Genomic DNA, 26,740 nt, shown 5'->3' with positions numbered 1-26,740 from the left:
GAATTTATCTTGTTCCACCTATATGGCCCTGTCTCACATAGACACACACGCACGCACACACACACACACACACACACACACACACACATAGGTATACAGGCAGGTACGCACACATGCATACATACAAACATGCAAACATGTCTTGCCTGGTACAGGTATGCAATACAAAGATTCATGCTCAGCTGGTAATCAAGCATACATGTCAGTGTAACACACAGCAAATGTGAAACTTTGTATCTTCCTTCCCCAGAGCAACTGGAGTCATGGAGACTGTTGGTTTAGAGTTCAAAAAAGGGCAAAAAAATTACCATGAAATTACTCCAGACTGCATAATTCAAATGGTCTGAAGCCAAACAACAGCGCTGTGAGTCCCAAGGTCCACTATTTGTAATAACATTTGCCTCACTCACAAAGCTTTGGCTTCCCTGCAGTGATCAGGTTGGATGAGACCTGCTGCATTCATACTTGTCGTGTATTCAAGTACTTTTCTTAGACTGTGTCACACCCGATCTTTGTGGTGATGGTGGTCGTGGTGGAGGTGGGGGGGGGGATAGTGGAGCTTCCTTTCCTGTCCCTTGATTCCATTGCGCAAAAAATCCCTAGAATCTCCAAGAATCGTTGCCCAAATATTCCAAGATATGATCCAAATATGATGATATCCATAGTGATACTCTCCGAATATGAAAGTCAGAAATTTCATGTCTGGGGCATATCAAACTCCAGTGTGGGACCCCTTTATACTGCCAGAATCCAGAGCTCATGTCATCCCAGATACAGTAGGTAGATACCACCACATACAGATACTACCTACTACCTACCTATCTGTCTACCTATAATGTTTGTACAAATGCTGCTTATGTGTGTTGTCTGTCTGTGTTTTTAAATGTGGATGTGGAATAAGTGCACTTTTGCACTTATTCCACAAATTTCCCCTTTGTGGGACAGTAAAGTATATCTCATCTCATATGCCATAGATGCATGTTTTCTAGAAACATATTGAGCTTGGATTTTTCCAGACATGACATAAGGTCATATTTGTAGCACATACATGACAAAAAATAAGATATATCTGCTATCCTAATACAGTATAGGTCTTAACAATGTTTATTGAGGCCATATTTGACCAGATATGACACATGCCAACAAAACTTCAACAAAGCTGGCTGTTTGTCAAAGTCACAAACAGTCTGCATTACACACTCAATATAGATAATCATCGCATAATAATGACCCACAATCGTAACAGACTGATATTACAAAAAAGAGCCTGAATAAAAGTGGCTTCTTTGATGACTGTTGCAGAAACCAAGTGCGACAGAGCTGCAGTGGCAGAACTGGAGAGGATAATATTGACATTTGATATATAATCGTGAAGCAAGGGAAAAATATTTCATCGTGGCATCTTGAGTATGATACAAAATTCAACTTCCCTGTCATTTACTACTTAATTGTGTCACTGACTACTGTTCACATTGACCGACTTGCAATGATTACTATAATGTATTAACTTCCAATAACAAACTGGAAGTTAACGCATTGCAGATGCTTGGGCAGGAGGTCAGCACTTAGGTCATATGTCATATCAGCATATATACATTTGTATGCATTTTACTTTGAAGCAACAGCTTATGTTATGCATGTTTTATGGTTTGGATGTTTTGTGTGTGTGTGTGTGTGTGTGTGTGTGTGTGTGTGTGTGTGTGTGTGTGTGTGTGCATACCTGTATGTACAGTAAACGTGTGTGCGTGACCCATCAGTGTTATTTACACTCACCAGAGGCAGCTACACAAAGGCCTCCTCATTTTCTCTTCAAGATTCTCACCGAAGCCTCGTAATTACATAATTTACTGAGGCTAATTTGTCTCTATTATGAATGGCACACTCGCTCAAGAGCAAGTGGCTTGACAGTTGTTTATGCTTCAGCTTAGTGCTGTTACATGCAGCATTGTTTATTGCATATAATCTATGCATATTAAACACTCTTCTTAAAAAATGAGTGCTATTCTTTAACATACAACTTTATATAACCATCTCTACTGATAGACAGGCTATCTTGACTTTGTTTGTTTTGTTATGTTTGACACTAAGAATCTGATATTTCAACCACTGACTGTTTCATCCTTCCTAATGGTCAGACAGTAGCATACTAACCACTGCATACAATTTTAACAGATGGAAAAACAATCATGAGAAAAATATAGACAGGCAGAGTACAAGTCAGATAATTTAAATACTGCATGTGAAAACATGCTCATATATTTTTACCTTTGTGTATGTGGACTGTTTTTTTGTTTTCCAGACAACTTGTTTTCAATTTTAACATCCCAGACCCCCTGCATCATGGACTAAAAGTATTAAAAAAATATGAGCAGCTAATTCCTGCAGAAGGGCCTTCTGGCATTAGGAGCAGACCTAGACAGGCCCAGGCACCCACCGTGGCAGAGAATTTGTTTGGAATTCATGTCTCCGAGGAAAATATGAAAGAGGGAGCCTCAACTCATACGATTTTTGATACCTTCTTTTACTTGTTACCCATACTCTTCTCTTTTCTCTCAGTCTCACTTGCAATCCTCTGCTCTTTGTTATGTCTCAGGACTCGTTTTTGTTTTCTCTTTCTCTCTTTATTAAATCTCTCTCTCGCACTCTTTTCCTCAATTCTTTCCCCAGTTTGTGAGGGCAGTGAAACATTTCCATCACACTGGCTTCTCATCTTCTTTATGTGATGGGTGAGATTTTGCTCCTGGTCAGTGAGACCCTTAGCTGTCATCAAGAATAAAATATATGCAACACAGTGTTTTCATTTTGTAGTGTAAATAATGTCAAATGATACATATTTTGCTCAAAATATTACACATAAAACATAACTGGTGCCGCTGCATTGCATGCTGTACCATGCTTTCCTCAACAAAGTTTATATTTAAATGAAAAACGCTTGAGCCCTCCTTGATTTTCTCTTACTTTGCTGCAGAGGAGGGCGTCTGCTGCCATTACAGACATCTGGACAGCTACACTTTTAATGGAATTATGAATGCAATGATCAGGGACTCTGATTGTGTTTTTAACACAATGTGTTGCTAGTTATTTGTGTATTGAGAAATCACACAACCCTGCATAAGTCCAGGGATGTGTTCAGCATGACCTTGATCTGAGAACATTGCTGCTCCTGAAAAATCATTTTTCAGCTGAGATTCAGAACAGTGGGAACAGTAAGGTGTGGTTTTATCTGAGCTGCAAGGAGGCTGTACAGCATGCACATGTATTCACAATGTACAGTATGCAAACACTCACGCATACGCACATGCACACACACACGTACACACACACACCGCTTCTGCAGTTTGCAGAACCATGCACATGCAAGTTCACGTTGACAGAAGACACTTGAGTGCTTTATTTAGTCCCGTATCAGTCACAGCCAATCCCAAACAAACAGATAAACCATAAAGATAAACAGTACCGAGGACTTGTCAGGTGTGTGTGCTCACTTGCCGGGCATTACAGTACACAAAACAGAAGACAAGCTGACTGTTTATGAAATGTAATGGATACTTCAACTTTACATAAAACTTTTCGCACACACATGCATGGACAATGTCACACACACACACACACACACGCACGCACGCACACATGTGCATGCGCCCTTACACAGTTTTGCCTGTACTGGAGACATCTCTGGGTGTTGGGGTGTACAGCTGGTATTGATATCACGGCGGGCTGGTGTATGCAGGTCTCGTCGCACGCCACCAGTGCGTGTGTGTGTGTGTGTGTGACCGTTCCTAATGAATCCCATTCACTGAATCATGCGATATGGAGTTGGCAGTGTTGGCGGCAGTGACTGCACGCTCACCGCCTTCCAGCTCACAGAAATAAAAGTCCTTCACTTAGGCTCCATAAGCACAATAGCCTGCTAAGTGCCTGCACACACACACACATGCACATGCACACACACACAGACATGCAAAATCCCTGGTCCCAGAGCAATCTCTCTAGACAGAGTTCTGCCATTGAAATCATTGAAGGCCCCAACAGTTCCCACTGCCTGCTTCCTGATAGAATGTTAAACCAATAAGTGTTTCCAGGCCACAGATACAGTTCCAGTCACCAAGCCTGGCTTTGGGCAATTGGTGTTTATGACCGTTAATTGGTTTAATTCCAGGAAGTAAACACTGGACATTTAACAAAGTGCGAGATCCCTCAAAGTTTGCGCTTTAGATCTTACTTTTGCCATAGTTTGCTGCTGATGATGTGCGGTTTGGTTATGAAAAGTCAAAACAGTTTATGGATGTCAAAAGGAGAGGCAAGAGCGACATCAGAGCCCTGATTGATCTGCACAACAATGAAGCTGGGCGGCTGGTGCGTATGAAATGCTTTTCATCCCTTGTTGTTTCTTTTATTGAAAAGGACAACTCAGTTATTACACATACTTCTATGTTCTATGTTCTGTGTTCACTGAGCTCCAAAATAGGAACACAATTTTGAACATTGTTTATTTTCCTTTTGAACCAGTGATGTTCAGACATTCAACTCAAATTTGAAATCTAGTCAACACTAAATGAGTGCTTTTTTCTTTTTGTTTTTTGCACCCGTGCTGGGAAGAAGCTAATTGTAGTCCCTGAAGACATAGGTATAGCTCCTGCAATTTCCAAATTCTTCCACCCGCCTGTCTGTACTTTTGCATGCCTGAAGCTGATATAGGAAATAAAGGTGGATATCGTATCACTTCCCTGCATCTGTATACACTTGGCAGTTGAGAAATTAATACTGCATAATACTGCATTCATGTGATATCAGAGAGACCAGAAGTCCATCTTGACAACTTGAGTGTTCACACATTCACCTAATTCATATTGTAAGTAAGTATGTGAAGCTTTATTTATACAGCACTTTTTAAAACACACAGTTACAAAGTGCTTCACACACGCGGCAAGATAAAAACCAATGCATAGAAAAACCAGTACATTAAAAAAAGATACATGCATCTACTGACATGCACACACATACGTATAAACATATGTACACACACAATGAAAGGGCACACAGAAAAGACATAGATGCTGAGACAATCCAAAGATCTTCAGTGGGTATCTGTGAAAAGGCTTGTGTAAAAAAAATTGTTTTAAAAAGGTGCTTGAAACAGTCCAGGGAGTCGGCAAGACGAATCGGTTGTGAGAAATTATTGTAAAGGGTGGGGGCTACAAATGAGAAGGTGCAGTCACCTTTTGTTTCGTATTTTGAGCCAGACTTAATGATCAGAGTGGTTGAGAAGTGTTGTGGGGAATAAGGATAGGTCAGCGATATAACTAGAGGCAAGATCATGTTGTGCTTTATATATAATCAATAAAATCTTATAGTTTATCCTGAATTTTACAGGAAGCCAATGGAGGGAAGCAAAAACAGGGGTTATATAGGACCTATGGCTCATTCTAATTAATAGTTTGGTTGTGGCATTCTGAGTCAACTGTGACATGTATAGAAGGAGTTACAGTAGTCTAGATGTGAGAAAATAAAATTTAATTAGAAGTTCAAGGTTCCTACAAGACAAGAATTTTTTGGTTTTTGCAATGTTTCTTGGGTGAGGAAAACAGGACTGAGTGAGCTTCATCACATGGAGGTCAAAAGACATACACTGGTCAAAGATGGTACCAAGATACTTAGCAGGGGATTTAATATTTGAATGGAGTGGGCCAATAAACTGAACAACTAAGGTGGCAAGGTTATCAGGACCAATTTATTAGGGTTACGGCAGGGAAATTAAGGGACATCCAATACTTGGTGGCAGCAGCTAAACAATCATAGAGAGAAGAAAGTTGATTCAGGTTATTGGGTTTGCCTGAGAAATATATCTGTGTATCATCTGCATAACAGTGGTATGAAATGTTTTGAAAGCGGCTAAACAGATGGCCAAGAGAGAGCATGTATAATGAGAAGAGGATTGCTCCAAAAACAGACCCCTGAGGTACTCCACACAGCAGGGGCATTGACACGGACACATAGTTGTTAATACAGACATTAAAATATCTATTATTCAAAGAAGAGTTTAATGCCAACCTAGTGTTCCAACCTATCAAATAAGATGGCATGGTCGATGGTATCAAAGGCAGCAGTTAGGTCAAGTAAAAGTATAGAGAATTCATGTTTAACAGCCTGCATGATGTCATTGGTCATTCTTAGTAGTGCAGTCTCAGTGCTGTGCTTATGATGAAAGCCTGATTGAAATTTATCAAAAATATTATGGCCTTCAATCAGGCTCAGGAATTGGTCTTCAGCATTATATTTCAAGTATTTTGGGAAGTTTGGAGATCAGTCTGTAATTATCTAAAATTTCTGGATTGAGGGAGGGTTTTTTGAGGAGAGGCTGAATACTAGCAATTTTAAAGTAGTCGGGAACAGAACCAGATGTGATAGAGTAATTAAAAGTAGATAAGGGTTGAAAAATAGGGTGGGAGCTAAGCTGGGGAGGACAGATTTCAGAAATTTAGTGGGAATTATATCACTAGGGCTGGAGGAAGGGCGCATGTGAGTTACAGTATTTAAAAGCTGATTAATAGTACTAAACTTGTGTTTGTTACAAGTAATTATTCATTCACTCATTCATTCATCTTCTAAACCGCTTATCCTCACAAGGGTCGCAGGACAAGTAATTAAATCGGAAAAATAATCACTTCTCACATGTTTAATGATCTGGTTAAGATTTAATAAGAGGTCCCTCACATGGAGGTGGTGGACATGAAGTTTGGATTTTGTTGTGGAAGTATCAGCTAACAACACAACTGTATATGCTAACAGTAAATGCTAAAGCTGTTGTATGAATGAACTGAGTGAATGTGTATAAAATTGTGGAAAAGCTTATAGACTGTCAGGGACCTATAACTTGTTTTATTACTGGAGACACTTCCATGAAACTTGTCAAAATCTTCAGTGTTGACGATGTGTGGTAAAATGGGAGAAATCATGTGAATTGGTGCAAATCCCAAGTTTAACCATTAATGAGTATAACTCCAGGAAGTAAACATGGGAGGTTTAACAAAGTGCGAGATCCCTCAGAGTTGCCATTTACCTTTGTCATATTTTGTTGTTGTATTTTCTACACTATGATGTTGATGTCACGTCAAAGGTGATAGTGGAGCAAAACAACGGCAAAACCTCCTTTTCCCTCTAATTATGCTTATGTTGTAACACTAACACACACATACCATCTATATTGTACAAACAAACAAAAAAATAAAAAGACAAAGAAAAGACATTTCCGAAGGAACACATTCTGGAAACAAAGAAAACTTTTATTTCAGTCTAGTAGGTCTCTGAAGTCCTTTCACAGAGGCCCTTTACTTTTAGAGAGAAGCAAATAACAATAGCAGGGAATAAAGATGTGTTGAGCCAAGGCTGAGAATGATGTTGAAGCCTTAGGCGAGGACAGAGGATCAATTTGCAGTTGTGGTTGGACATGCCTTTAGCCAGGAGTGCTAAGCCCTGCACCAGAAATAAACCTGCAGCTGGTGTGTGTGTGTGTGTGTGTGTGTGTGTGTGTGTGTGTGTGTGTTAGAGAGGGAGAGAGAGAGACTATATCATAGTCCTCATCAGCACAGAAATGCAATTTGGCTTATGATCACAGTAATGGACCAGGATTGAGAGCAGCTTTGATCTTACTGCTACATGCAGTTCAGTTACTGACTGACTGGACAGTCTGACAATGTGCTGGATGGACGGATGGACAGATGGACAGATGGACGGATGAATGAGTGAATTTGTGCACATCCACAACAACTACCACATCTACTACTGCTGCCTCTGGTGTTGGAATGGGTTTCAAATAGATTTTTTTTAAGTAATAAAGTGTGACATTTTTATACAAGTAAATGGTAGTGTCTATCAGGGCATGTGAGCAAAATGTTGTGTATTGTTGAATATTTCACTCAGATGTGTGCACTTTACACCACTGCTGCAGGCTCCAATCCCCTGCTCCGATCCAACTTAGAATAATTTCATTTCACATTCATTTTTGTTATATAGGCCATAAATTGCATGTGTTTGTATCAGTTCAGCCCCTTTCTTGCCCAGGTACACAGGAGCTTGTAATGATGAGATGTTGGAGCTGATTGCGCAGCTAACACTGAGGTGTAACTATGGGTTTATTTATTTTGTCTCAGCGCAAAATAACCAGCCTACTGCCATGCAGGACAAGGCTCACCTAATCTTAGCAGATTACATGCTCTTGACTGCAAAGCAAACCACAAAGAATACACTACAACTACGAAGATAATGTAGGTCACTCCGTCCACACTGGCCCTTTTCATTTTTAAACCTTTAATTTATTTTACCTTCGTTTTATTTTTTACAAAATAAAATTAAATTTCTTATGAAAGCACCAGTTGTCATGCCTACAATATTGTCATAATATCGATATCGAGGTACTCAACCAAATATATCATGGTACTTGATTTAGTCCATATCAACTAGTCATCAACAGAGACTGCAGGGTAAAAGATATCATAGTGCTGGACACACTTTGAAACGCCTAAGGAAATGCAAACCGATTAATATCAGCAATGAACACTTAGAATCACAGATGTAGTGAAACATGAAGATTTCACTGGTTGCTAGATTAAGTTGCAGTGAAACCACATGTAGTAAATATCTGCTATGTGTCTTTCATTTGATCTCTTTCATGCCTCTCTATCTCTGTATGTTTTGCTTCATTGTGCTTTTTGTGCAAATGTAACTAAATTAAAAACAAACCCCTCTCTCTTGTCCCATGCAGACATCCGAGAGACAGCATTCGTTTACGCCATTACAGCGGCGGGCGTGACCCATGCTGTGACCCAGGCTTGCAGTATGGGAGACCTCCTGCAGTGCGGCTGTGAGGCCACCAGAAGCAGAGCGCCCCCAAGGCCCCCGTCCTCTTCCTCCTCTGGGGAGGGGGTGAAATGGGAGTGGGGGGGCTGCGGAGATGATGTGGAGTTTGGTTATGAAAAGTCAAAACAGTTTATGGATGCCAAGAGGAGACGGGGCAAGAGCGACATCAGAGCGCTGATTGATCTGCACAACAATGAAGCTGGGCGGCTGGTGCGTATGAAATGCTTTTCATCCTTTGCTGTGTCTTTTATTGAAAAGGACAATCCAGTTATTACAAATACCTCTATATGTTCACTGAGCACCAAAATAGCAACGCAATTTTGGACACTGTTTATTTTCCTTTCAAACCAGTGATGTTTTTGCTCTGAGACATTTATTCCAATTTGAAATTTGAAATGTAGTCAACACATGCAGTAATGAGCGCTGTTTTATGTTTTGTATACTTGTGCTGAGAAGAGACTAGCTTAAATGTAGTCCCTCAAGACATAAACATAGCCTTCCCCTAGTATCATGTTATGCATTACCACTCAAGGGGGACTAAGTTCCAAATGGGACATCTTCTTTTCAAAAGTAATGGCTGTCACTGCTGTTTGTTGCTCAGATGCATGACATATCGTGCCATAGGTGGTATTCCATCTGGTGACATGGTCATTTATTAGTCTTTCTTTTTTTATCCAAGGAGCTCCTGCTTTTCTTCCAGCAGGCAGCTATCTGATGCAGACCTTCCAAAATGAGTTGCAGTTTGCTTTCAACAAGATCTGATCCCAGCAGCTACAGCCGCTTCATGGGAGATCCTTACATATAAATCTTGCTATCTTATCGGTGATGGCTTTTTTACAAGCTTCTGGCAAGGGGCCTGCTGAGGCCGAATAGTAGGCAGTCAGATGAGGTTGTACAGTTGCTGTTGCTCCGCTCATCTGTGGTCCCTCTGCAGTCTCACTTACTTGGCATGCTAAGCATAGCAAGTGATTTTCTGTTGTTCAGCTGCTTTGTACAAAGTCAACAGCCATATCTTTATCAGTTACTTTGCAGTCTACCTTGTAGAACCCAAATACTACCCAGTGTTTCGCAGATGCTTTTGTGTTGGGATTATCTATTTGCTCACTAGTGACTTCCAGTTTTACCTTGTCATTGTAGAAAAAAACATAACATCACTTAGTTTATTAATAGGTCAGTAGGGCTTGTAATGCGTCAAGCTGATAGTGAAGTTCTTAGTGAAGTTTTCTGCAAGAACACAAGGTAAAACTACTTCAAATGGTATTTTGGGCCCACAGACTGTTAAAAAAAAATCAATATAGCCAGCAACGACACAGTTTTACAAGCTGACAGGAAATGATGAACCTAACTCTAGCCTGTCATATCAATAAATGTGTATTCAAGTGTGGGGAAACAAATATAACTGGAGACGCTTAACTGGAGACGGTTAAGTCTCTGCTTATCAAAATCTTCCATGTTGATCACGTTGTTTGGCAGCGGGAGAAGTCATGCAAAGCAGCAAATCTCGAGTTTCCAAGTAGTAAATACATTTAGGGAGCTGAGATGGATGTTTTTTTGTTTTTTTGTCAGAGTATGAGGAGTTCTCTCTTCTTTCTCTGTCTAGTTTGTGCAACCACCATGGGTCACAATGCGCCCCCTCACTTCATTCACTGTCATTCACTGTTATTGTTCATGTTCACTCCGATAGCGAGGTTACACACTGGTGAGAAGGATGCCAACAGAACACAGGAAAAACACTGTAAAAATGTCAGATCAGGGGTTAAAATAGGTTACATAGCCTGACAGTTCAGCGAAATGTCATGCAATAAAAAACTGTGAAAAATGACATGTAAAACAGCCCTCACTATTTCTATATTTAAGACACTTTTACGGTATATTTTCTATAGCCTACTGTACAGAAAAGGGTTTAACATTGCATTTGGCTACTGACTCTCTCACGAGTTTTGCTCAGCACATAGGGCAGCCTAATATCTGGGAAAAGGGAGATACGCTTGGTGGACACCTGCGCTCTACTGAGTGCACCCTAGTTACATGTGTTATATCACATTTTGTAATGAAACAGAGGTAGTTAATTAGTTTTAAGCCTCTAAAAGTCTTTTCATGCCATGTTTAGGGTTTTAGAAATAAATGTAAATAATAGCTCGAAAAAACTGTTGCATGCTTTGTTGGATATTCCATCAGTTACTTGGGAGAGACTATCTCTGTAGCTCCAGTAGTATACTTAGTTATCATGGCATCAGCAATCAGCAGTTTAATTCACCTTCAATTCAGTCAAAACAAAGACTTTTGGCATGAGACGGTTGCTATATCCAAAGGGGAAAAACAAGAAATATGAAGACCCAATTTAAGAGAGAGTATTTTACTCAAAGTCTGTAAATATTTTTAACAGAATTGACACTGAATAAATTTTAACTGAAAATGCATTGACCCCAGCACTGTTTAAGAGCACATATTAACCCTTACTTTACAGTGTTTAGCAAACGTCTGATGTTTCACTTTATACTCTAGGATTTTAGGAACAAAAGCATTGCTTGTCTTATGGAATGTTCCATCATTCCACGAACATGCGAAAGAGAAAGACATCGCCCCCAGCCATATTTGTGTAGAGCCGTAAGCCGATATTCTAACAAGAATCAAGTTTCTGAAACACAAAAACAAGAGCGTGCCACACATTTTGTGTTCAAGCCTCTGAGGCAGGTAGCTTCTACCATTTCCTCAGCCCTTTTAGAAGTTTAAAGTCCCTCTTAGTCGCTCACGCTGCACTCATCTATGTACACGAAGAGTGAATTATGGCCAGTTGCAGCTATTGAAAAAGTAGAGATGTGTTTGGAGAGGTTAATAATATGTTATAGCTCTGAGAGTCAGCCATCTCTTACTTGCTTATTGCTGTCAGTCTTTGTTGCTTCCCGTTTGTTACACCCACTTGTAGAAACGCTGACGTGCACACACGTGTGCATGCACAAACACACACACACACACACACACACAGTTATATTGCTTTGACATGCGCCTCAGTTGGGGTCAAAGACAGGTAGACAAGAAGAGAGCAAGGAGAGGAAGAGAGGAGGGCATATCGCAATTAAAGTATTAGGGATCGTAACATTTTGAACTGAATAAGAGACCTGCAAACAAATATACCTATATACTTAAAGGGGTTGAGGATCAAGTGCGTTGTGATGCGTACAAATGTCTGTGCATGTGCCTGTGTGTACATGTATGCATGCTTTGCAAGTGTGTGTGAGTGTGTATGTGTGTGTGTGTGATGGGTTAATTATGTGCAGTATATAAGTGAATGATCTGTTGTCAAGGCTTGTTAGATGTAGGAAGGCCAGAGGCAACATGGAGGGAGGGGAGGGGGATGAGGAGTTAAATTCCTTCTGAATAGCGTCTGCTTTTATCTTACCTATCTATCTATCTCTCTTTCTCTGTGTGTGTGTGTGTGTGTGTGTGTGTGTGTGTGTGTCTTTGTGATATATTGTGAAAACATAATAAATTACATCTGTAGAGTATTCTTCATTTGTCAATAACGGCATAGCTTCACTCTGGGGTATAAACATGTTTCTTTTTCCTGCCCCCTCTCCTTTTTTCTCGTTTTTCCCCCTTTTTGATCTACCCTCTACCTTTCTCTGTTTTTCTCCTTCCCTCACCCCACTTGCCCTCCCTCATCCTCCTATCTCAAAACCCACCAAATTTCTGCATCCATCCACCACTTCCCTTCCTAGGCGGTGAAGCTCTATATGCGGACGGAGTGCAAATGCCACGGACTGTCGGGCTCGTGCACGCTGCGCACGTGCTGGAAGAAGATGCCCCACTTCCGCGAGGTGGGCGACCGCCTGCTGGAGCGTTTCAACGGTGCTTCCAAGGTGATGGGCGGCAATGACGGCAAGACCCTGATCCCCGTGGGCCAGAACATCAAGCCGCCGGACAAGCAGGATCTGATTTACTCAGCGGATTCCCCCGATTTCTGCCTGGCCAATCGGAAAACCGGTTCGCTGGGGACACGAGGGCGCATGTGCAACAGCACGGCCATGGACGTCAGTGGCTGTGATCTGCTCTGCTGCGAGCGGGGCTACCGGGAGGAAACAGTTGTGTTTGAGGAGAACTGTCTGTGTCGTTTCCATTGGTGCTGTGTGGTCCAGTGCAAGAAGTGCTTGGTCCGAAAAGAGCTGAGTCTCTGTCACTGATTGAAAGCACTGGGCTTGAGAGTAGTTAAATTAATTGGCATATTCTAAATGTTTCAGTTTCTTTTTGCGGTATCATTTCAGTTCAGCTAGACTGGAAGAAGGGCAAGGTTTGGACTTCTGATGGAAATCCAGTTGGTTCCGTTTTTGCACCGTACAAGATCAGATAATCCCAAAAAATTGAACTCATTTCACTTCATTTCATTTATTTAACCCCAGTTCTGGTTATAGGGTTGCCAGAACTTTGGACAGGACGTTTCCAGAAAGACATAAGATGAGCTGGCAAAAGGTTAGAAAACGTACAGAAAAAAATTGAACTGCATAAACAATGGCATTCCTACTTTGAAAATGGGACTAAAAGAAGTCAAAATACAGAAACTGCTGTTTCATCTCTGAGCTACCAACTTTGAAATATGTGCTGTTTATAAAAAAAGGACCAAAGAAATTTAAAAAAGACTTGACTCATGTAAAACCTATTTGTATCTTCCGTTTCAGTGAAAGAGGGGGAAGTAAGCTTGAAGTTTCTGGGAAAAAGATCTCTGACCAGCTGGCACAGTTCGTCAGTGCCCCCTTCAGCTACCAGTTCAGTAGCAGAGCTTGATGGGGATTTCTGTCTAAAACCAAAGCTAACTTTTGGGTAAGCCTATTTGCTTGGTCTCGCTTGCTGATGCAAGCGAGTTTCTAATAGTTAATAAGTTATTCCCTAATCTAAAACAAAGAGATGCAACACAAACACTTAGGAAACGTACAAAGCCTCTAATTATTCATTATTAACACCTAAATAAATAAATTACATATTTCAGATCGCTTTGGCCACTCTTTAAAGAAAAATAGTCTCCTGTCTCTCCTATCTACAACATGCTGTAGTATCTAAGGCCATGTTCACACACAGCAGCAAGTGTCTTATTTTAGTTTTTAAAAAAAGTGCTGCCAAAAGTACTTTTTGGGCTGATAAAAAAAAAAAAAAAAAGGCCAGTAACATTGCTGTCACACATAGCAGCCTTTTCTTCTTGTCATGATTGGTTGCCTGATTAAAAAAAGACATTGACATCACAGGCTGTTTTTCTGAAAAGGAGTAGCACTTTTTGGAGAGTCTCTTTCAGAATGACTTTTTTCTGAACGTTTAAGAGACGCCTGCCAATAGATTTCATGTAAAGCACTGTGTGTGAACATGTGAACGCAGCCTAAGAGGGACAACACATCTTGTTCATACAGTTGTCACCAAATGGTGTCAGACATCAGAGTGTCTAATTTACTTCAGTGAAGGAGCTCTTTGAAAATTTCATGGGAGTCTGTCTAAGCCCACCAGGGCAAAAAAAAAAAAAAATGTCTGCAGCAAATCTCTGTGCTCTGTACAATTAAGCCTTTTACAATGGCCTGGGAAGCCTGGGATGACCAAACACAACTTTGGGAAAAACCTTTGTTTTCCTTTTTTACCCCCCTCCACAGGAGCCATCTATATCCTATACCCTCAAAAAACAATGTTCCGAAATCCTACACACTCTTCGAAAAGGCACACATAATAAACTGCAGCAGGCACAGTCTGTAGTAGCTGAAATCAAAATGTCTAAGTCTGTCGGTCCCCATTCAGTAGAGGCAAATGTTTGTTTACCTTGATAACTCAGATTACAGTATCACCGCACTAAGATGCAGCAGCCCAGCCATATTTTCATTGTCATGGAAAAGGCATGCCAAGTACAAAAAAAAAAAAAAAAAAAAAAATGCTTTTGCCTTTGGCATGTTGTTTTGTTTCTACTACTGTGTCAAAAAAATATGAAAAAGGGAAATGTTGTCACCTTTATCGCTTTTGGAGGATGCATTCAACACCATGTTTGCAGGAGTGGAGTTGACCTGCCAACAAAGACTGTTATTTATATAAAGATATGATGATAAGACTACTCACTTCCATCTCTCTCAAAAGCACTTTGGATATGGCCGCCATGGACTTCCCAAGAGCTTGGCTTTAAAACCTCGTGTTTTATTGGCTGTGTCTTTGAAACGAAAAGAGAAACTTTTTTTTTTTTTTTTTTTTTTTACATGACATTGTTTGGTATCAAGAAAAAGTATGATGTATTTTGTTTATCTCTTATGATATACAGGGCTAATGTAATAATGCACTTTCAATGTTAGCTTTTGTTTGATATGTGCATGCACGTGAGTTCATGTGCATGTTAAGTGTGCGAGTGTGCGTGTGCATGTGTGTGTGTGAGAGTGTGTGTTTGTATGTGTGTGTGTGAGCGTATGGGTGGGTATGTGTGTGTGCAAGTTGGCCAGTTATCACCATATCCTACAACTGACAATAACCACAGTCTTTTATGTATCTTTATGTTGTTGTCAGATGTTAAACTGCATTATGTTGGTTATTGAAAGCACACTGCTCATCAGCTTTGACTCTCTGTCTTAGTGTTAGGCAGGTAAGATCTGTTATTTGTTGCTCGTTTTGAGGGGAAGAAAACCTACATCCCTCCAGTGTGACAGACGTCTGCTCATTAAGTCTGATTCCCATAAGCCTATCGTTTCATCTCAGTTAAACTATCATTTTACTACTAGACAATGTACAGTAAATATACTAACCTATGTTACTATACTGCTTCAACTTGTTTAGCCTGTTGTCTTTTTCCCTATAGATTAAGATTGTCTCCTTTTGACCTTCCAGCCGGTGTGTTTTTGTAGCTTGGTGAGCGATCATGACATGGATCTGGGCCACATTTCTCAAATACTGACCGTGAGGTTCTCAAGCAGTTTCTTAGACTGCATGTTTCAGGGCCAAATCAAGTGAAAATTTAGATCAATGGCAATTACTGCAGGATTCAGTATAGTTGTGAAGTGTTGTTAGTGGATGTTCAAACTCTGAGCCCCTGCAAATTTATAGTTCAAAGTAGGGTTAAAAAGTGCAGCTTTGAGTTGTCTCTGTTCAATCAGATAGGCTTACAATAATATAAAATACAGGTGTTTTCATATCAAAACTCAACACCATTTATATGAATGAAACTCTGATGTTTCATATTTTGCAATTCGGACTCCATTGTGCACTTGTGACCCTACAAAACATGTTTGATCATGAGTGTTAGTCCTTTTATTATCATGATCAATATCACACCGCTGATAGCAAACTGAAAAGCAACTGCGGGTGTGCGTTACTATGAACATCATGCATTGGATTAGGTTCAATGAACATTCCCCAGTTGCACCAAACCCCCGATTATAAAATGGGTGTGCCTTATCAGGAAATTTGGTGGTGTAACTATGATGCTGTTCACTATTGTGTTGTGGAAAAACAATAAATCTACCCAGTCACACACCCACTGCTAAATCTGGCACAACTCCTTAATAACAAATGTAATTTAATTTTAGTGTTGTGATTGTGAGTGATTAATCACTATTTGAGCAGTTACATGTAGGAAGATGATATCTATAGTGTGGCTTGTTTTTGTTGTTGCCATAAGGATCATCGTAATATAAGGCTTCATCAAAATCAGAGCTAACACAAATAATGAAACAATACTTGCATTTGGTGAAGTCCTTTTTTTATGATGCACTAATGTCTCTACAACCATTGTGCTGTTCCCAGGATGACTGAAATCCAAAAACAAGACACATTAGCAGTGCTCCGATGATTCTGTTTACTTCTCTTTCACTGACCTGTCAAGTGATGTGAACCTGAGACGGTTTATTAAATCAAGCACACTGCATGTAGAATGGGTTTCCAAACATTTTTCTGCCCAGCTTTGATGGACAGAACAGAACTCAGCAGACAGAGGGAGCAAGAGGAGACATAAATCTATTGTATTACCAATATGGCAATGAAACAATATTCCATGGCAGAGTTAGAGTTAGGGTTAGGTTTGATAACATCACCATGACAGCTGCTAGAGGCTGCAGAACAGCCTTTGACCTGTCTTTGGCCTGACATGTTACATTGATTTAAAAAAAACAAACAAACAAACAAACAAAAAAAAAACTGTCTATTATATGGCATTATTTAAAGACATGCTGTCCAACATTTGTTTTAGATTTCTGAACGCATTCTCGCTGTCTTCTCTATTTTACAGAAATCAGTTCGTATCTGGTTGTTATGCAAAAATTTCATTATGCATACTTGTATAAACTGACTAGTTTGTCTCACTTTCAAAAACTGTTTGAATAAAAAGTATATGTCTTTTTGTCCATTGGCCAGTCTCTTTATTTACATATTCACTTTAAATAGTGCAGGAGTTCTGATGATTTTTTTTTTTTTTTTTTTTTCTGTACTTTTAAAGACTTCATGTGGCACCCAGATCCAGAAAATTTCCAATAGGATAAAAATGATCTGATGATACTGGCCTAGATTTTTTTGATGCCAGCAGTGATTAGAGAGAAGGAAGACAACAGGAAAGGTTGTTTTGACAGATGGATGACGAGTTGTAGGAGACAATCATGGGGGAACTGTGAGGTGAAACATCTTTCCCACATTCTCAAGCTGGAACGGTTAAGTGTTTTCCAGTAGATTTGACCCCAGTCATTAGCAAATTCAACCATGAAGTACACATTAATATTTCAACATAAATATTTTACTTAATTTTTCTTGCAGGTATTTTCAGGTACCATGTTTTCTCTGGGTAAGGCCCTCAGTGTCAAGTGTAGTATGTGAGCTTGAATGTGTCTTGGATCCCAGCGCTGACAAATAACTATCATACCCCTTATGTGAGACTGTCTGCAAAATATTGTCTATATTCTCCACAGAGGTGCAGAGATTTCAACATGCCAAACTTTAAATAAACTTTAAACATTTACAGTCTAATTTAATAACATCTTATATCACTTTTTCCTTCCAGTGAGCTTCCAGACATGGTCCAAGTGTTGCTCTAGACACCTTTTTTTTCACACAGGCACAAGGCAGAGCTGGTTTTTCACCTCAGTGTCGATTTTTCACTTAACTAGATCCTTTCCACACCTCTGCCACGATTCGATCCCTTTGCCGCTCAGCAAAACGAGCTGTTGTTTCGAGTTATTTATGCTGCTGAAAAGAAAAGCAGGAAAAAAAAAGAAAAGAAAAGTGAGCCTGTATTAGTTTGAGCTGTGCAAGTCGACACAAGTACATATTTTCCAGGAATTTGTTGCACAGTGGTGTGTAGCGGTGTTGAGCCAGCAGTTGTGTTTAAGACACAGAGAGGTAGGCCATGGACGAAGAAAACACCATGGGGTCCTCCTCTCCTCTCCTCTCCTCTTCTCTCCTCTCCTTTCCTTCTCCTCTCCTCTTCTCTCCTCTCCTCTCCTCTCCTCTCCTCTCCTCTCCTCTCCTCTCCTCCTCTCCTCTCCTCCCCTCTCCTCTCCTCCTCTCCCTCTGTCTTTAAGCTGTACAGGCAGTCAGTGCTGCATGGGCAAAGCCAGAGAAAATAGACAAGAGAGCAGATAGATTTATTGGAGCATTGGTATAAATATAGTTGCCTGTCGACATCTGTGTGTGTGTGTGTGTGTGTGTGTGTGTGTGCAAGTGTCTGCATGTGTCTGTTTCTGTCAGTCAATGTGTGTTTGTGTATGTGTGCGTGTGTGCATTCATATGTGAGTGCATGTGCAGGTGTGTGTGTGTGTGTGTGGCCAGGTTAGAATGGGTGTATTTTTCCACGTGTCCCTCCGAGGAGAGAATAGTGCCTGAGGAATGCAACATCGTCCCTACTAGAGATGACTCTGTCTCTGCCTGTACTGATTGTTAAGTGCACACACACAGACACACACACATGCACAGTACAGGAACACAGATACACAGATACACACAAAGCATTAATGAGGGGTTGCCACAGTAAATGGATCTACTGTGTCATGCTGCAGACAGTCATTTCCGCAGATCAGTCAGACAAATAGAGTCTATGCCACTTCTTATCTACCAGAGTGGAGTCTTGGTGGTCCGCTGCTTTTTTATTTACCATGCATTTATCGCGTGTGTGTTCGGTTAGGGAGAGAATGACAGAGGGGAAGGGAGCAAGAGAAGGATAGACATGGTTATATGAAAGTGAGAAATGAGTGAGACGGTGAGGGGAAATGAGGGACAAGGGAGGGAAAATTAATGGATAGAGAAAGAGAAAAGGACAGAGAGACGGAGAGAAAGATAATAAGAGAGAGAGAAGAGAACGAGAGACACCGAAGGATAACTTAGAGGTAACCTGACACTATAATGCCTTTCCATTTGTGTGAACTCTCCTCCGATCCTCTATCAATCTAACAGTGAGATGTTGCTTACACAAAGGGCACATCTAGAGATCAACTCTGTGTGGGGTTTCATCTGATACCAATGACTGTAATTATAGGAGTGGGGGGAGAGAGAGAGAGAAATAGAGAGAGAGGGAGAGAGAGAGGGAGAGAGAGAGAGAGGGAGGGTCAGAAACACATTTAATCCAAACCCTGAAGTGAGGCAATGTTACTTTTTACGAATGAAATATGCTCTAAAAATATCATTTGTCATGCTTTCAAGATAGAGGCAAACACGGCGCACGTTCTCAGCATGTGCACACACACACATACGCAGACACACTCATGACCTCCACTTTGGCTCGGTGTGTTTGGAGGAGACAGAGATCTTTATGAGTTAATGCAGGCCCTGGAGGTGATGGCTCAGCTGCTGCCTAAGTTCCACGGCCCACCCAACTAGGCTGCTAGTGGTAAGAGATTTAATAGCACTAGTCCAGTTTTTGTGTGCAGCATTGCATCTCCATGTTTTAGGCATGGTTTGTCTTGGGACTAAAGGTTATGAAAATTTTTAAGTGTGTGTGTGAGAGAGAGAAAGAGACAGAGAGGGAGAGAGAGAGCGAGAGAGACAGACAGAGAGAGAGAGAGAGAGCATAGAACTGTATAATGTAATAAATGAAGCAGAGCCTGTACCCTTAAATGACATTTAAAACAATAAAAACACATCAGGAGTACTTGGCTTAGTTTATGAGGCGATTTATGTGTCAAGACAGATAAATTGCCATGCAGATAAAGCAACATCTAGAGCAGTTCAAATATCCCAAACCAATTTCTAATGCGTTTGTAACACATTTGCTACCAATAAACCAATTTATATTTGGGAGAAAAGTCTTTTTCAGAAACTGCAAACATGCAGTTTCTTAAGAAAAAAAAAATCTTGTCCACTGTCCTGAATGCTGAGAAACTCTTACTTGACCCACATCTTTGCCGTGGGTGGACAAACATTGAGATGACCTTGCAGTGTCTCCCTCTGTCTTTCTCATTCCCCATTCTCCAAACCATCCCTCCAATTGCTCACACCCCCCCATGTCATACACACTGCAACTGTCTCTCTTCCTCCCACCCCGCTCCCTCTGTTATCTTGGGTTGTGAAAACATGGCTGCCAGGGGTTGGTGGGAGGCAGAAGGGGCCTGCTGTCTTTTGAGGCGGCTTTGGCTCAGTGTCTGTTCGCAGTGAGAAAACAGGGCAGGTCCTCTCTCTCTCTCTCTCTCTCTCTCTCTCTCTCTCTCTCTCTCTCTGTCTCCCTCTCTCTCTGTCTCTCTCTCTAGAACAGAGACAATAAACAAGGCTGTTTGAACAACACTCAGCCATGGAATTCCCTGATGGGAAGCAGACAACCAGCTCACTAAAGTCACTGAAGTCTCTGCATATGGGCATGGGCGACTCACCGTGCGGGCACTGCTTCTCTAACTAAACCATCTTTTCATGGGCCTTGTTAACCCTGAAGTGGAAATTGAATAAGCAACCCTCACTTAACAATTATTGCTTAAGTGCCCTTGAGCAAGGCACGTCCAGCCCTCAGTTGTGCCAGTGGACAGTGTTTCAAAAGGGAGTGTGCGGCTGCTGTTGCATAAATACAGTCCTGTGTAGATCAGTGGGAAGAGAAGCACTAATATATTAAGCCTTTAAGTAGCTCTGTGTTTATAAAACTGTGCCCACAGCCTCAGTTTAAACAATACAGCTGAGGTGGACAACCAAGATATGTGGTGCACTGTTTACATGTTTGAACACTAGATGGCGCCCTTGGAACAGAGTGTTGTTTTAGTGGCGCCTACTTCCATCCTGTCAGGCTTGACAGATGCATGGTGAAGAGCAGTGGACTGAGTTTGATGACGTTACCACAACCTCGCTCTCAAAACTTAAAATGAATAAATAATTGAATGAATTAAGAATTAATTGTTGCACAATAAAAGAGAAGTAAACAAACAAGAAATCAAAAGAAAGCACAATAAAGTGAAATAAAATGAAATAAAATGAAATAATCTATTTTCCATTTGCAGATATTGCCAAACAGGGTCACAGGGTGTTGGAGCCCATGAAACCAAGCATTGGGCAGAAGGTCACCAGTCCATGTATGAAACAAAATAACCAGTACAAGTGATTAAAAGAAAAAAAAAAAAAAAAAGTACCCATATTAACTAATGATTTTGACTTGAATTTGATTTGTTATTTGATTTAATATTTGACTCAATCCTCATTTTCAGGCGATATCAGTTTCAGTCTACTCAAATTTTCAAACTTAAGCATGAATTCTCACATTGAGAATCTGCACTTGTGCACGTGTGCGTGCATGTGTGCACTGTTTGTATGCAGATCCGAAAGAGAAAGGGAGAAACAATCTTATGTAACCCATATAATTATCCGCCTTTACCTCAGATGGCAATGCTTGACATATTTGCTCTGCAACAGCGACGAGGGTTTGTAAACACATTCTTGGATTGACTGTGTCTGCTACCTTGCATGCCTCCCTGCCTGAAATGCACACATGCACACGTAAACACACACATAAACATGGAGCAGCACATTCGCCACAAACATGCAAACATGTACACATACACAGTTATGCACATATACACCTCAAGGTGCATTCATGTGTAAATGGCAACACAAGCGCGCGCACACACACACACACGTACACACACGCACGAATACACATTCTGAGGCAACAATGGTGTAATCATGCTCAATTAGGGATACCCAGGGGTAAGTGAGGCGGTAAAGAAAACAAGCACTTGTGATTCCTTTCAAAGAGTGAGTGAGTGCATTTTCTTGTGTGTGAGTTGCATTTATCTTGTAGGCTATATGTAAGTGGTCAAAACTGCAGGATTCTCTACTCCTACCTCTGCTAATGCTTTGCTAAAACTGTGACAGACGATCCCCGTCCATCTCAGGTGTTACAGATAAAATATATCAGGCTGTTTAAAGGGGTTTATTGTAGATAACAAGAGTTTGAGGTCATGTAATGTACCATCTACTCTGCCAGGGTGTGGCAGAGCGGCCTGATGGGCTGAAGCACCATGCCAGGGCCCAAAGTTTGCTGGTTTGATCCCTGTGACATCCTCGGTCCATCCCTGTCAAATTATCTGACTCTTAATAGAAAATACATAAAGAATGCACTCCCAAAAAGGTGCTGCTCATGAGTTTGTAGAAACAGAACAAATCTAGTGAAGACCACACACTTGTCTCTTAAAGAAAAGTCAATTATTGGACTATGTGGGAATCACCAACATGTTTCGGCCTCAGCCTTCATCAGGGTGTGAATCTAGACTGTCAAGACAGCATAAGTAAAGGTTCACCGACACCTATGTGCAATCAATATTTAGTAGCTATCCAATCAAGAGCCACAGTGTATTCTGGTCCAATGAAACGATCTGCCTCTGACACTGAGGCCCTACCTGTGAATATATATATGTACATATTTATACACACTATGGCCCTTATTTTCTAAAGACCTTATTGTGTGCATAAACTTTCATTGTGTGCAAAACTAATAATTTTAACCCCCGATTGGTCAAGAAGATGGTCTTGCACCAATGACTTCTTAATACTGACTTTGAGCACTGAAAAATGTTTTTGTACCTACTATGTGCACGTCTGTTGTCAAGAGTTATGTTTTTTTCTAAGAGGCTGTTTTAGTAAAATAAATAAAGTAGATAAATAAAAATAAGAAATAAAATAAAATAAAAAGCATATGTCGGATTTTAGTTAGAGCAGTAACCACACTGCTTGGATTGTTTTGTTTTGTTTTGTCTTGTTTTTTCCTGTCTTTCAAACTCTTCTTTGAATTCCTTCAAAGGCTTTTGTAACATAAAGCAGATTAATCTTATTCCTATTCTTATTCTTATTCTTATTCTCAGACATGCTGCAGAATTTTATATAAATAACAAATTTAAAGGGTGATTGATAATTCAGGAATTACCAATCATCCCCCCCCCTTATGGTATTTTGAAACTCAAATAAGTCTGCATGGCTCTGACGTCTACATTCATTAACCCAGGCCCACTGTTACCCTGTTAGATTTCCCAGGTGAGTTCTTCTTAAAACTGAATTAATTTCATTCTCTGCTACATTACATTCTACTACCATCTCTCTCCAAGCATATATTTATCTTTCTCTTCCTCTTTTTCCCCAAACTGTTTCTCTGTAATCCTCCAGAACAGATTCTGGGTGAAGCTTAGCATCCCACGTTTTGCTCATGTTTTGTCCAAAGACTCTCCGTGAAGTCTGAGGACGACTCCCCCTCAGGCTTGTTTTCTGTACATTCTGTGAGTTGTTAAGACTGTCCAAAACAAAGTCAGTCAGTTCTCTCATCCCCAGGATATTGTCATTCCCACAGAGATGGGTTAATTGATTAGAACCACAATGGAGTCCCACCCCAAGGATTGCAACACAGATATAATACTTTACAGTAAAAGAAACAACAGTGGAGCTGCTCTAACAACATACATGTGTTAGTAGAGCTGGAGCTTCAGCAAACATGGGATTTACTGTGTGTAATGTCGGTTTGTGTCTGTTTTTGTGTGTGTGTCGTAGGGGGTCTGACATGTCGTGTAAACATATGGCAACGCAGAAAAAACACAGAATAGTTGATGTCAGTCTCTCTTGAAGAAGTCTCTCTTGACGTTAGCTCCTGCATTACACTCCTGTTCCCCTTTAAATAAATAGTTACTGTTGCAAGATAAAGTCATACTGTTGTTTCAGTCCAAATGTCCTGGGCAAAAGGACTGAGAGCAACAAAGTAAAAGAGCCAGAGAGAGAGAGAGAGGAAGGGAGAGAGGGAGGGAGAGAGAGAGAGCGAGAGAGAGAGAGAGAGAGAGAGAGAGAGAGAGAGAGAGAGAGAGAGAGAAGGACAAAGATGGAGTCTGACTTTTCGTTTGTAGCTTTCTCTTTTAGAAACCAAAACTTCAATCACAGATCCCATCAATCTCAAATTCTGATTGTTTAACTGGCAGCCCTGTCATTTGTCCCAGCTCCCAACAGTATAATTGCACAATTATCTTTCGCTTGGGACTATTTGTCCCAGTGTACCCTCCACCTTTCACACACCAACGCACACAAAGCATGTGCACGCATATGCATAGACATACATTTACAAGCACACACACACATTCGCAGTGTCTTGCACACACAGTTGCACTCCTTCTCCCTCCCTTTCCCTCTCTCATACACACAAACACACACACACAGCCAAGAATTTGCTTGTTAGAAGTTTGTTACTAGAGTCGAGCCTTGTAATTGACTAACCTCTGCTCTGCCGCGCTTTCTTCTGCTTTACTCATTCCATCAGCTCAGTCCAAAACTCTCCAAGAAACATGAACTTAACCTGAACTCTCTTCTCAGCGAGACGGAGGGAAACGGCGAGGGTGTGACAAACATAACTTCTGTCAGTAATATAGTGCACTGTGTACCATCACTGTGTTATTGGTCTGTTTTCGGAAAAAAGAAAGAGCAAGACTGAGGCTGGGTTGAGAGGGAGAGAGAGAAAGAAGAATACAAGGAGATTAAGATGTTAGAATCTGTAAATAATCATAAATCATATTTTAATTATGTTGCAATTATTTTATGTACATTATGTCATAAATCATATAGATAACTGCTGCCCTCTACATAATTAGACGTATGAGATCCCATATTGTATTCCACTGTTGTTAGGGTTCATGCACCAGAGCCTTAATAGTCCTTTCCATCTATTTAATGGTGAAAGTAACCATGACACCCGCTCTGCTATCTGTGCAACAATGAAGTCAATCTTGCAAAGTTCATGGGAGTAAAGGAGGCTCTGCACTAATGAAACCTCATCACTGTAATGTGATAAAATGCACTAAAGTCAAAAGACACTGTAAACCCACTAAAGTCGAATAAGCAGTAATATACATGTCCATTTATGGTCTATACATCACTTTTAAGTTTACAAGTGTGAGTGGTGTAATCAGGCCAAAGTTGCCATGGTGTTCCATCCACCACCAAAGCAGCAATGCAGCTGAACTTTGAACTTGCAGCTAAACAGGAGAAGGATGATCTGACTGCCTCATGTTATAAATAAAGGTTGGGACAAAAGTAGGAACAAAAAGTTTTTGTATGTCACAATTTTAATACATTGCCATTACATTATATTACTTACTGTTAATGTTGAATCCTTGCTGCCATTAACCCCAGGCAAAACAGCAATGAAATGAGTACCTGGGGGAAAAAAATCCTTGATGAAATTTATTTTATTCATTACAACATTATTAGAAACATGAGTAGTAGACAGGATTTTTTGTAAATGTTTCATTCTAAAACAGTGTGCAGCACATCCTGTTTGGGGGTTAAAATTGATTCTTCATGGTTTAATACATTTGAAATAAAATAATTATAATCATATAATGTGAAATTGTAGCTGTTTAATCAGCTGATAATTTAGCTTGTATCCTATCAAAAGTGGCATAGTTTACTTTCATTTTGCACTGTTTTCTAAAAGCATGACTTTAAATCAAGTGGTAGATAAATATGTTTGAAATAAAACTATTCAAGCTATATCTTTGTTAGATCTGTCTTGCTCAGTTTAGCATGAGGACATAATCTAAGCTGGCATTGCACCGCCTTTATTATTTCATACAAGGGAATCCAGTGGAAAAGAGGAAACCACAACACTGTCTGTTGTGAGAGACTTGCTCTTATATCTCTTAAGCTCGAAGCAAAGGCCAGATGCATGATCAAAGCTTAACACTGGCTGTATCTAGGCCGTAAGCCCCACATTAATCTGAAACTCCTCTTAAATTTTGCAGCGGGACTTGGCTGACATAACATGAGCAATCAAACACATTTAAAGTAGCTTAAAGAGAAAGTAATTTTCTTTTATATATGTTTCATTACAATGGTAAATCGAATGTTCATACCAGTTATAAAATAAACTGCAAAAGTACGATTACATGATCATACAGTTCTAAAAGTTACAGTGTTATAGTCACAAGACCATAAAATATTTATTTATAAATATGACCTAATGTGTTTGCATGGCATTTACCACTAGACTGTGAAAGCCTAGCTGGACCATGTCTGTCCCACCAGGATAATAAAGTTTGAATTGAACCGAACATTCAAACAAGAAAAATACTTCTCCTACTGGGAAAGTCAAGTGTTTTTGTTTATATTAAATGCAAACTTTAACAAATTTATATATTACATAAGATAACTGAGTAACAGAAGAAAAAAAAGATATTTCTCAACAAAGGTTACAGCAAAATCATGTCAAAGTACAGAAACCTGGAGGCGCATTTTCAATGAGCATTTGACAAAATGCTTTCCTCTGTGTCTCTAGACACAGGAGTTCAGTTGAACTGAGACCAGCACCAAAATATTTCCCACATCATTCATGATCAACATAATTGAACAGAAACACACTCCCCCGTGAACAATGGGAACGAATTAAAGGTCTGTATGAGTGTGTGTGTGTGTGTGTGTGTGTGTGTGTGTGTGTGTGAGAGAGAGAGAGAGAGAGAGA

General features: G+C 40.3%; 1 protein-coding gene across 1 annotated transcript in view; it reads left to right on the top strand.

Moving 5' to 3' along the window:
• The window catches only part of wnt6b (wingless-type MMTV integration site family, member 6b), a 31,099-nt gene extending 17,263 nt beyond the window's left edge, over positions 1-13,836 (top strand). Inside the window, exons 3-4 of the mRNA XM_030080792.1 lie at positions 8,762-9,066; positions 12,576-13,836. Of these exons, the coding sequence (XP_029936652.1) occupies positions 8,762-9,066; positions 12,576-13,037 (767 nt within the window). The 3' untranslated portion in view covers positions 13,038-13,836. The remainder of the gene's footprint in view (positions 1-8,761; positions 9,067-12,575) is intronic.
• Positions 13,837-26,740: the final 12,904 nt, after the last annotated feature.

Source organism: Myripristis murdjan, chromosome 21 (assembly GCF_902150065.1).
Source record: "Myripristis murdjan chromosome 21, fMyrMur1.1, whole genome shotgun sequence".
Taxonomy (NCBI): Eukaryota; Metazoa; Chordata; class Actinopteri; order Holocentriformes; family Holocentridae; genus Myripristis; species Myripristis murdjan.
The sequence above is the reverse complement of the archived record's forward strand: the minus strand, read 5'-3'. Positions and strand labels throughout refer to the sequence as shown.